Source organism: Rhamphochromis longiceps, linkage group LG15 (assembly GCF_057381845.1).
Source record: "Rhamphochromis longiceps isolate RC_006_pf linkage group LG15, R_longiceps_female_GT1.1, whole genome shotgun sequence".
NCBI lineage: Eukaryota > Metazoa > Chordata > Actinopteri > Cichliformes > Cichlidae > Rhamphochromis > Rhamphochromis longiceps.
This window is the reverse complement of record NC_140571.1, coordinates 26,806,501-26,818,594: the sequence shown is the minus strand read 5'-3', so window position 1 is coordinate 26,818,594 and position 12,094 is coordinate 26,806,501. Positions and strand designations below refer to the sequence as shown.

General features: G+C 43.9%; 1 protein-coding gene across 4 annotated transcripts in view; it reads right to left on the bottom strand.

The window, feature by feature from the left end:
• Positions 1-12,094, bottom strand: part of pex7 (peroxisomal biogenesis factor 7) — a 46,678-nt gene that overhangs the window by 30,229 nt on the left and 4,355 nt on the right. For all 4 annotated transcript variants that reach the window (XM_085382272.1, XM_085382271.1, XM_085382270.1 and 1 more), the window contains exons 7-8: positions 1,760-1,866; positions 1,408-1,521 (exon numbers count right to left, since the gene is read on the bottom strand). In XM_085382272.1, the coding sequence (XP_085238398.1) occupies positions 1,408-1,521; positions 1,760-1,866 (221 nt within the window). The remainder of the gene's footprint in view (positions 1-1,407; positions 1,522-1,759; positions 1,867-12,094) is intronic.

Below are 12,094 nucleotides of genomic sequence, written 5' to 3'. Positions count from 1 at the left end.
GGAATGATATCAGCCGATATCCATGTTTGGCCAATATATTAGTTTATCCCTAATGAGGATCACAGTTACTGGGAATGAATGAGTCTAAGCAGACTCTGCGTTATTGAATGCAGAATGTTTATGGTTATTATGCTGTGAACATGCTAACCTGTAACCTGGAGCGCTTCTGTGTGCTTCGTTAGATATGAAATTCTCAGACTTTATCTCAGCATGTTCCTTTTTACCCCGTTCTGGTGACCCAGTGTGTGTTATGAATGCTTTATTATGGAGAATGGCTCTCCATATGTCCGTCTAGTTTTTCCACTTCTTCGTACATTCCCTCATGCCCATTCCACCCAATCTGATGACATCGGTCAGTCCTCATTTTGATGCTATAATTATTTTTCCTGTTGTTCTCTCACTGATAAATGTAAAAACCACAGAGAAAAGGTGGCAGAATCGACAGTAGTGAAGAGGCACGACATGTGGTTATGTTTCAGGGAAGTGCACGTCGGGGTACAGTGCAGTGTTTTAGAGAGGTCTGTGGTTACGACGTAGCGACGATGCCACAATAAGTCTGCACGAAATCTGCATCAGTGTAATGTCCTCCAAGAGAGTGCGTGCGTGCGCGTGTGTGTGTGTGTGTGTGTGTGTGTGAGAACAGCACATACATCACTGCACACACACACACACACACACACACAGTGTAGCACGAGAGTGAGGTCTTATTACCACCATTTGGTTGGGTGTTTTGACGCTGTCAGACTTCACACTACATCTCGACCAGCGCGCGCACACACACACACACACACACACACACACACATTACACTGATGCAGATTACAGTGAATATGCTTCAGCGGCACACACTTAGGCTACGTCTACACTAATCCGGATAAATTTGAAAACGGTGTTTTCATCTAAAAATGCTCCGCGTCCACACTATCATTTTCAGTCGTTTCAGAACATTTGTTCATCCACACTGAAACGGCTGAAACGCTTACGTTCCTGCATTGCGCATTCATGAAACTAAAGACGATTCAACCTCTGTTATTTGAGAATTAAAGAATTTAAAGAAAAGCTATCAGTACAAACTGATATTAATCTTTAATAGGGTCGTCAAAATTGACAGCAAACAAAACATCTGCCCTATAATGCCCTCTGCTATCTTAGTTTCATTGGTCACATGACTGCATCATATGACTAAAATGTGTCATTGTTTCCGAAAGTCTCCGTTTATGCAGTCTGTGTGTGACGCGAAAACATTTTTCATGGTTAGGGTTGGGGGTAAGGGGCTAGGGAAAGCTTTATGTCAATTAGATGTCCCCACAAGATATAAAAACCCAACACGTGTCTGTGTGTGTGTGTGTGTGTGTGTGTGTGTGTGTGTGTGTGTGTGTGTGTGTGTGTGTGTGTGTGTGTGTGTACCTTGAGTCTGCGGATGGCGTACGTGTGTCCCAGCAGTTGATTGACAGGCTGCCGGATGTTCCTCAGGTCCCACACACACACAGTACAATCCACTGAACCTGTGGCCACAACATTCTGCAGACAGACACCAGCTAATCTTTACAAAGCTAACCGGGTTAAAGGTCACAAAATCAGATGTAATTTTAGTGTTTGATGCAGATAGTAAAATGCATTTAAACAAACACACTTCTCTGTATAAATGAAGGCTGGCATAGAGGTTTTTAAATGTATTGTTTGTTTGTTTTTAAGTATCTTTTAAACCAAATATGCCATTTAATATATGGAACCTTTTAACCAACTGGAGGGCCTGTACCTGGTCATATTTGCACCAATCACAGCTGAGGATCTCTGCCTTGTGCGCTGGGATGGCCAATCTGCACGCCGCACCCTTCACATCCCAAATTCTGAGCGTCCCGTCACCTGAGAGTACAAATAGAAAGAGAAGAGTATTCGAGTTTATATAATATATCCAGGTGTTTTTGTGTAAATATGCCTTGTTTTTCTGTTTCCCCTCAGTTTTATCGCCTTACCTCGCTCAGTATTTGTTCTATTTTATTTCACACACAGTCAATCCAATATATCTTTATTTGTTTGAGAGTCAGCAATAAAAGTGTTTGGTTAGAGCTGCTCAACCTGCAGGAGTTTCTGAGAGCTTCTCTTATCATATCTGCTGACATGGGGGGAAAAAAATCAATTCAGGACGCCTGAAAATGACTGAAAACACATTTCCTGCAGAAAAAGAAAGAAAAGGCGTCCAGACAGCTGAGATTTGGGCAGAAACTTCACATACCACTGAAAAACGCTCAATGATGAAGACAAACTATGGAAATGGAGGGCTTATAATATGACCTTCTACTGGATTTACATTTGTCCCATTATCAATGTGCTGATCCCAACTCACTCGCCATCAGCCATGAAGTGAAATAAACTTCTGAGGTGAAGAATTTAAGAGAAGGATGTGAAGAGAAATCTAAAAGAAGTGAGGTGGAGACTGAAAGTAAAAGGAGGTTAATTGAGGGGAACACTGCTGCCAGTGTTTCGAGTTCCTGCTGACGTCAGCTTTTATTTTAGCGCATGAGCTCCTTCATTTCATCGTCTCTCATGAGTTATGGGACTCATTTCAGGGACCACTCATTATGGCATCCACACAGATCTGTGTACTCATTTTGTCACCCAGTCCAGTCGAGGTGGTGTGTGTGTGTGTGTGTGTGTGTGTGTGTGTGTGTGTGTGTGTTAGTCTGACAAAATTCCACGAAATGCGAATTCCAAATTAAAAGCTGATTTTAAATCTGAACCTCTTTCCCAACGTGATAAACTCAGACTGACCAGAATGTTCCTACTGGTCAACACACACACACAGAAAAGTGTGTGTAAGTGAGTTTCTGGGCAGAGGTTGAGGGTTTGCCAACACACTGCGACAATCATCAAGCAGAACTTTTACACCCCTCCTCCTCCTATTCTTCCTCCTCCTCTTCATTCAGAGGTTTATTCAAACTGCAGTGAAGACCTCGGTGTTCTTCACGTCGACCTGGCAGCAGTTTTTTTTACTTCCGTCTTAAAAAAACTTGACTGTCACAGACTAAGGCTGAAGCCACAGCAGAAAAACCTCCAAATAAAACTGACGGAGTTAAAACCTCCAACCGACTCCCATTCAGAAAGCTTCACCCTTGAAATACCAGTTTTACTTCTATGACTACATCCTGGTTCCCTGTGCTGACGGTCCGTGAGTCAAGTCCCAAAGCTTGTGTCCTTATTTCTGTCATGCACAGTACATCTGTTTCAGTCAGTTTGCACACCGTGTGTTCCACTGTTCCCATATGGAAAAGAAATCTTCTAAAAGACTTGCATCATATAGTGAATCATATAAGGCTTATATGATTTACTCATGAAAGTGGCCACTTTCTCATTACTTTCATGTATTGTTTTAAGAAGTATCCAAAACATGCAAGTTTCATTTATATAATTTTTCAAGGGATCTTATATCTGTTTTCACACTTGTATGCTTTTCATACAAGTTTCACACAAGACAGATACAAACTTTACAAGATTTATATATCTTTTCAATATGGGTTGGCTCTGAGTGATGTCAAGGAGGGTGGGCGTCCTTAACCTGGTCATGATGGCTATCCACCCGTTTGTGAGGAGCGTCCAAACAGAAGAACGCTGCATCCTAACGCTTGTTTCAGACAGAGGATGAACTGAGAGGTGCAACCAGACCAGCATGACATGAAGGACTGCAGCTTTATCAGACAGCACAAGTGATGAAGTCAAACGTGTTGTCTGCATGTTCCTGAGTCACTGTAATGATGGAAGGACTGAGGCGTGAAGTCAGAGTTGGGTTAGGGTTTGGCTCTCAGCTGTGATGGTTTCAAGCTTTAGAAGCTTGGGAATAAACCCAGTGTTGACATTTATTCTGGCAGAGCTTTATTTAAATTTGTAATAATGTCAAAGAGCCAAAGAACAAGGATAGGGGATAAAAGTTGGGGCCACGTATCTGGGAACAGAATAAATGTGGCTAATGGGATTGTGTGAGCGGCTCTCCTGAAACAACGCCACCTGAAGCCCGTTGGAGGCCAACAGGTTGAATAATCAGCTCCAGGACTGATTAAAGAGCAGGCCGAGGGGAGTCGCTTCTCCCAGGCTTCACCTCCTGTTTGCTGACCAGCACATTAATCTCCTTCTCTACTTCACTCCTTGCACCTCCTCTTTAATCCCAGCAATGGCTCTGCACCCTCCCCCAGCATCCCTCCACACGGCTCTTCATCGATTCTTTGAGTAACATTTTAACCCTTATCCTCCTCTTCCTCTCTGGTTCTTTTTCTCATTCACACTCTGAGGGGTGTGTGTGTGTGTGTGTGTGTGTGTGTGTGTGTGTGTGTGTGTGTGTGTGTGTGTGTGTGTGTGTTCTGCAGTGCTGACTTCTGTGAAAGGGTCACGGTTTATTACACCTATAATCGCTGCTGTATCAGCAGGTTCAGCTAATACACACAGACACACCTGCAGCCACGTTTTAGCGTCTAACACTTTTTTTTTTTTTTGAGTCAACTGTCCAATTACGCTTGCTCTTTGTAAAGAGGGGGACATGTATAATTATATAAGAGTCACAAATCCAAACCCTTCCTCCAGTTTGGAGACGAATGCAGAGAGTCTGCGCTTTAAGCTCGTATTATGTAACAAAAGTGATCGTAGCACACAAATAAACAAGGACACTAGCTGTAAGCACAGCCACAGAGGATCATTTACACAAATAAATAAATGAGAAACAGATTTCTGTGTTTGATTCCAACCACAGCAAACCTTCACTTAAGGATGATGAAATTCAAGCTCTTCAACTGTGTGAGTGAGTGAGTGAGTGTGAGAGAGAGAGAGAGAGAGAGAGAGAGAGCGCGAGCAAGCAAGAGAGAGCTGCTGTGGCTGCAGATCAGAAACGAGGAGTCAAGACGCCCAACAGCTGATAAAAGCTTGAAGAGTTTGGTCCATCTACACTCAGCAAAGCGGGGGTGATTTCCTCTACTCATCTCACTTAAAGACTTTACAGTTCATCAGGAAAGTCTTTGTTTCAACACCAGAGTTTCTTTTTGTGTGTGTTGAACTGTGTGTGTAGAACGTCTGTGTGGACCACAGTGTGGGTACATCATTCTGGTCCACACACACAAAGTCATCATGTACTGTTTTCTGAATACACCCCTGTCAACACTAATATAAGCATTATTATACACATAATGTATGTAGGTGGTTAAAATGCTTAAACAAAAACCTCACATCTAAACCTCGCTTAAAAAAGGTCTCTGGAGAACTTGGTGGTCAAAAAGAGCCGTCTGATTCCAAACTGGTTCCAGCTGCTGATGGCATCTCTGCTGGCTCCAAACCTCCTCTGGACGGGGGAGCACTGCTCTCTCTTCACGCCTTACTATTTGCATTTTAAAACCTTTTTTCTCGTTTCACTTGAATTTCCAGAGTCCAGGCTTAATGTGATCACAGCGAGTGTGTGGGAGACTGTAGCAAAGAGGGTGCAAATAAGAAGCTGCAGGAGGAGCTGCAAACACAAAGATTTACATGATTGTTTTCAGTAGCAGACGGAGATCAGCCACCTCCAGAGCTTATCTGAAGCACCACGACCACTGGTTCAAACGAGCACGTGTGCAGTTTCATCGCATCTTTGATCAGAGCGAGCTGGCACAGCAGCAATCAAGCAGAGGAATTACACGCAGACGAACAGCTTCTTTATATTCTGAGATTACTTTCCGTCACAGCTGTGCTCGTGTGCAGGAGACAACAAAGAGAGGTGGCTGGTAGATGAATGTAAAGCCTTCAACATACACAAATAAATGTGGGCTTCGCTGACTCAAAAATCCAAGCATCTCAGCAGCTTTGTCTCCAGTAAAAACCACGAAATGCAATCAGCTCATTAAAATGAAGGATGCTGCACAGAGTTCAACAAGTTTGTGGAATGAGTCCATAAAATCTACCATACCTGCTTTTAATTTGGCCCATTACTCATCCATTTTGGGATTTCAGCACAGACTTCACACTTGCAGAGATCAAACATCCAGCCAGCTGCCTGAAGGTGAGGAACACTCGCAGGGTTGTGCACCATGACTTCCTTCCCCGGGTCAGACTGTTAGCACAGAGTCTGCTTCAACATCCTGAAGCATCTGAAGGACATGACCCAGAGCGTGCACTGAAAACAGGATTTTCTCTCCTTTCTGGTAACGATGGGTCCATGTAGCTGCTCCCTGGATGCACATCCAGTTTAAAAGTGGCAGAGATGTGAGCATGAGCACTCAGTGCTGAGATGAACCTTTAAAACTTTAATGCAATGACCAGGAAATAAACTGAAGGAAGAATTGCCTTGATTGGTAAGTTGTTATCAACCATTGGTTACTTTGTCTCTGAGATAATTATCCATTTGCACACTGATTTGCAATTTCATTCATTTAAAAAAAAAAAAAACCAAAAAAAAAAAAACAACCTTTATTGTTCATATTCTAGGATCATTGTTTCGATACACTGGAGTAGATCCAGCGTGCACCAGCAGGAGCGATCAGACAAAGTTTAAATCCAGTTTATATTTTCATGGGCTGAACTTTTTGATCGCACCTGTAATTTTACAGGCTTTCTGTCAATATGATGGACAGAACGTGAGTGACCATCGTTTATTTAACCTCAGTCGTTCTGGGCCTTTTTTTAAATACAGGACACAGGAATGACACGTGTAGGTGGAGTCTGAGTTAAACACAGTTCATTGAAAGGTCAGAGTTTAACTGATGATTACTGAAGCTTTGATTCACTGAGAGCTCAGAGCGACTAACCAGCACTGCAGACTCCAGAGGAGACCTGGAGGGCAGATCGAAGCCTAACAAACAGACACAGACCCTCATCTGATTCTCAGGCTGGAGGTGGGGATCTTTGTCTGCCACTGAATCGAGCTAAGCGGAAAGAGAAATGAGAGGACTGAGGAGGAGGCAAGGAACAAAAGAGGAGGCAAGGGAGAGAAGCAGTGAGGAGCATGGAAACCCAGATAAGCTTATCGGAATGAGACGCCATCTGCACCACGCCTTCACCGTATCTCTGCTTCTCCCGGTTTGTCACTTCCTTTCTCTTCAAAGTCATGAGTGGCTGTAGCCTCTCAAGCTAACACTAAGTGCCACCAGAGGGGAAGCCGTAAGATAGAGATAAGGTGGCAAAGCTCCACCATACACTAATCATAGGTAGCTGTGCTTGAAAACTCATCCATCCAGCCATCCCTCTCAGTTATTATCCGACTCATAAGTTATAACAGAAAATACAAAAATATGAATTTTGATTTAAACCCCTAATAACAAGTAATAATAATAATAATAATAATAATAATAATAATGCACAGAGAGCATGATCCAAGGCGACCTGTTGTAGGGTAGCTTTGCATGATTCACAGGTCAAAATAATCCATATGGATCTCATATTGCCTTTCCTCAGTTCATCCTCTGTCTCAAATAAGTGATATTAGCTCCTCCCCCCTTTAAGGCAGCCGTCTTCTGATCAGTTATCCCTGCAAACAGCAGGTTTGATTGTCTCAATGCTGAGTTTAAAGTCATTTAAAAAAAAAAAAAAAAAAAAAACAGAGCTTCTGACTGACAGGTCACTGATCTATGAGCATCCAGCGCTCCACCAGTGATTCACCATGAAGGCACGGTGCTTACATCCACCAGTCTGTTTAAACACTCTGGAGTACGAGCAGAGTCTTCTCTGGCTTCAACATGAGCACCATTAAAATATTTCGCCAACACCGATCTTCAACACTGTAAAGTCTCAAATAATGATAAAAACTCCAGTATTTTTTTGACTTCAGCAAAAAACAAAAAACTCCAAACTGCCGCTCAGCCTCTGTGTGTGTACAGGCCAGCTCCACTGAGACAGCTGACATCACAGGAACACAGGTACACTAGTAAAAGGTCAGATCACCCACTGAGAAACACCACTGGGACCCACTTCAGCCGTTCTCCACCAGCCTGACAATTACACCATCACACACAGTCATTAAATTGTGTTGAGCTCCAAAATCCAGAGTGGCATCACATTTTTCAAAATGATTCAAACCTTTTCTCTTCAGATGTTTCTGAGATGCCTGAAACTCTCAGACAAACATTGTTCAGTTACAAACATGAAAAAATGAATAATCTGTCCTCTGCTCTCATCATAAATATGACCGTGAGCAGACCTCTGGGTTTCCAACCTCGGTAACGCCTCGTCTCTTTTCTCACCTGAGTAAACCCAAATAGAGAGAGGACACACTGAGCATGTGCGAAAGGAACTCTTCACAGCTTACTGACTCAGAAAAAAAAAAACGATGCTGTTATCACAACAAGCGCTCCTCTCTCACCATTGATCGCTGCCATCGTCTCATTACAGCTGTGACCAGGCCTGCAGCAGCGCTCTCTGAAGCAAGACGCGGCGCCTCCATCGACACCAGCCGGTGTGTGTGTGTGTCTCTCTGTCTGTGTGTGTGTCTGTTATCACAGCTCATGACCTAATGTAGGTTTGCAGATACAGAGAACGAGTGTGGCCAAAGTTTCCCTGAGGCCAGGACCTACCAAACACCGCTCAGCGCGCACGTACGTGTGTGTGTGTGTGTGTGTGTGTGTGTGTGTGTGTGTGTGTGTGTGTGTGTGTGTGTGTAGCAGAGACAGAGAGCCTGCTGTATCTGGTGGACACCTGCTATCACTTATTTAAACAGACACTACCTGCTCACAAAGTCCAACACACACATACACTGAGCGGTATGAAACCGTGTGTGTGTGTGTGTGTTTCAGTGTCCTGCAGCAAATATCATTTGGCTGGAGAACAAAACACGAGAGCACGGCGGTGAGGCTGTGAGGAGCGATGGAGAACACCGAGGCTCAGCAGCACATCAGTGATTACAAATGAATCTCACTGAAATTGACCATAAACTCTCATAAATCTGTTATTGTGAGGCAGAAATGAAAAGTGGGTAAAAATAATGTGTGTCAAGATTTATTTGAAGCAGAAGCAGAAGCAGCTTTAACGCTTTAAAGCGGGGGTGGGGAACTCCAGGCCTCAAGGACCAGTGTCCTGCAGGTTTTCAATCTCACCCTGGGTCAAAACACATGAATCAAATGATCAGTTCATTACCAGGCCTCTGGAGAACTTCAAGATATGTTGAGGAGGTGATTTATAATAAAACCTACAGGACACCGGCCCTTGACGGCCTGGAGTTTAAACACCTTCACCTCTCACCGGCCGCTTTGAATAACCTTTATTCCAACATTGAAGGCGTGTGACAGAACTCAAAATGCGATGTCAGATTTGATATTTGATTCCTAAACTGCGGTGAGCTTGCAGGTTTTATTAGAGCTTCCATTCTGACTCCAACCTCTGCTAAGAGTGTGCTGAGAGTACAGGCATGATCAGAACCTTCTGAGAAGACGTCCCCAAAAAATAAATGATGATTTACACTTCACGATCATCTTTTCGGGCACCTCTGGACAGCTTTTAGCTCGGCTGTTTTACGTGTGCCTCTACAAAGGATACTGGATCTCCTCCAGTGTGTAAACACGATGATCCCTCAGCTGGACTTTAATTTTTAGGAAGTGGGCAACATGGATGCATGACGAAAACTCCCCTCTGAGGGTTCACATCATACACAGTCTTACCTTTAAGGAGTCACACTGTTCAGGTAACATGCTGCCATGGCCCAGGAGGGCCCATGAGTCTTAACAGCCTTGCCTTGTTTTTGGTCTTTGATGCCTGTGCATGTCAGATGTCTCAAGAGCCCCCACAGGGACCCGCCAGGCTCACGGTGATGCCAACACTATTTGGGGGAAATAAAGGTTGTATAGACCGCACCCATCCAGCATCAATCATCGCCCGTCTCCTGTGGACCACCATCCTCCAGAAGCCCTTGACAGCAACCTAAACTTTGACATTTCTAATTTAAATGAATATTCAGAATGTCGGCTCATCACTCAAATTTTACATAACTACATAACCAAGCTTATAACTGCAGCAAAGCTCTGCTCATTATTTCCTCATTAAACCCACAACTGACCGCCCACCTCACATCCTGATCGCAGAAGCAAGCTGTGACCAAGTCTATAAGTTAAAGAAAAGAAAAAAGGACGAGCAGAACGCCGAGAAACCTGGATCGAGCGTGAGTGCGCCTGCTGGAAGCAGGAGCACACAGAGATAAACGCAGAGGCTAATTTGATGCCAAGTTTTATCACTCCTGCTGCAGGTCAGAAAGCGGTGCACAGCAGAGCTTCGCCTCCGGCTGCTGCCGTAAACAAACTGGCAACTGGATGCATTAAATAAAGCTTTAACACAAGCTACTCTCCTCTCGCTTTCAGACCACTTTTAGGTTAGGCTTCACTCTTCTCTGCCAGTTTTTGTGCCTGCGTGCAACACATCCAACACAATTAGCTTTAAAAAGCTTAAAAAAGCAATAAAGTTCAACATGTTTCATTAAAATACTTGCTTCAGTTCTGGGAGGCAGAGCTGCACACAAAAGTACAGACAAGGTGTTTAGCATTTAGAGCTTCATGAGACCCTGAGGCCAAAATAAATACTGCACTGGCTCCTTTACTGTAGCCTGCTGTGTGCTGATAGCACAGCTCAGTAATGCTGCAGATTTTCAGCGTGGGTTTCACAGGCAAGTCTCAATGCAAATGGAGTCCATGCACCTTGCTCAGAGTCCTGACATCAGCAGGTGACCTCCGGCTCAAAGGTAAAGACAAAAGGCATCGCCCACCAAGGAAGCACAGTGGCGCCTTCACAGCTGTTTCTACCATAGGGGGTACAGCTGCACGTGAACGAGTCTCCTCAGGTTCGGCTCTGTGGTTGAGCCGGTATCGTCGGCTTTGTCTTTTTAGCGGCAGACGCGCGGCTGAGAGGTCCTGGCGCCGATGTGCTCGGATCAAGACACATTTTCAAAGAGCCTGAGCGTCCTCATTCAAATCTCTGAGCTTAACTCTTGGTGAGAGGACACCACTCAGCACCGCAGAGGAGGACCGATAAGACAAGTGCTTTACATCCTCATCCCTGTGCCGTAGAAAGTGTTTCCTCTTCCAGCTCCAGCAGCTTGAATCCACAGTGCTGCTGCAGGGATTACAAACTGTTTCCTAAAGCAGGAGCTGGAACGTTTTAGGGAGCTATGTTATGACCCCCTGTAGGAGTCAGTGATGGCTGGTTCTTTGCTGTTTTTGAATAACTGTTTGTATCTATAAGGATTCAAACGGTTCTTTAAAGATTAGTTTTTGGCTGTGAGAGTCAGCTAAACATGCTTCAGAAACCAGAAGAGTTACTCCAAAAGTCAAAGACGTATAAAGAGAATGTTCGGAAAAACCACAGCCAAGTGTTTGGACTACGGAAAAATCCTGAAAAATGGAAACCCTCCAACTTCATGGCATCACTCCTTAAAGAGTTACTTAAGGATAAAAATCTACCAAAACTGTGAGGGAACTTTTGAGGAATCAGACGATATAAAAGAAAACTGTGAGGAGGAGATCATCCTGACAAGGGGCATCATTAGTGTTTTGTTTGCTGTCATGTTACAGCTCTGTGTGTTGGTCTTTATAGAGCAGAGCTGCTGCACTGCTGAACCTCACGGAGATCTTAATAACAGGAACCTATTAGAAGTGAGAGCAGAATAAAGCTACTCTCTCACATATCGACACCAATAACGGAAAATCTGTCACACATGCAAACCATCTGTTGTCTAATGGACGTCTTGTAGGTAAAAGCCGAGGCTTTTATGTGTTTTAGGACCACATTAAGAGAAACACTGTGCGTTTTTACTAATTGTGAGCATGCGGCAAGTTGACTGGCAGAATATCAAATGCAGTGCGTTCGGTTGAGCTGATGTACGAGACCAACATGGAGTTGAACCGCTGTAAGCGGCGGACACGGACACTCTGAAGGTCTCATTATGGAGACGTGCTCTCAGTAAAGCATTTAGCTGCAGAGCTGTTATTAAAGCCGGTTAGTGTAAGTCAGGACTGCGAGACACTGTGCTGGGCAGTTTGAAGCCGTAACCTGATATTTTACAGACCAGAAAATATTATGAGTTCCCAGAGTTGAGAATAAGTCAATAAAAAAAAAAAAGCGGAGAGATCAAAAATCAAATCAAATGAAAACAAATATGAAGCATCAA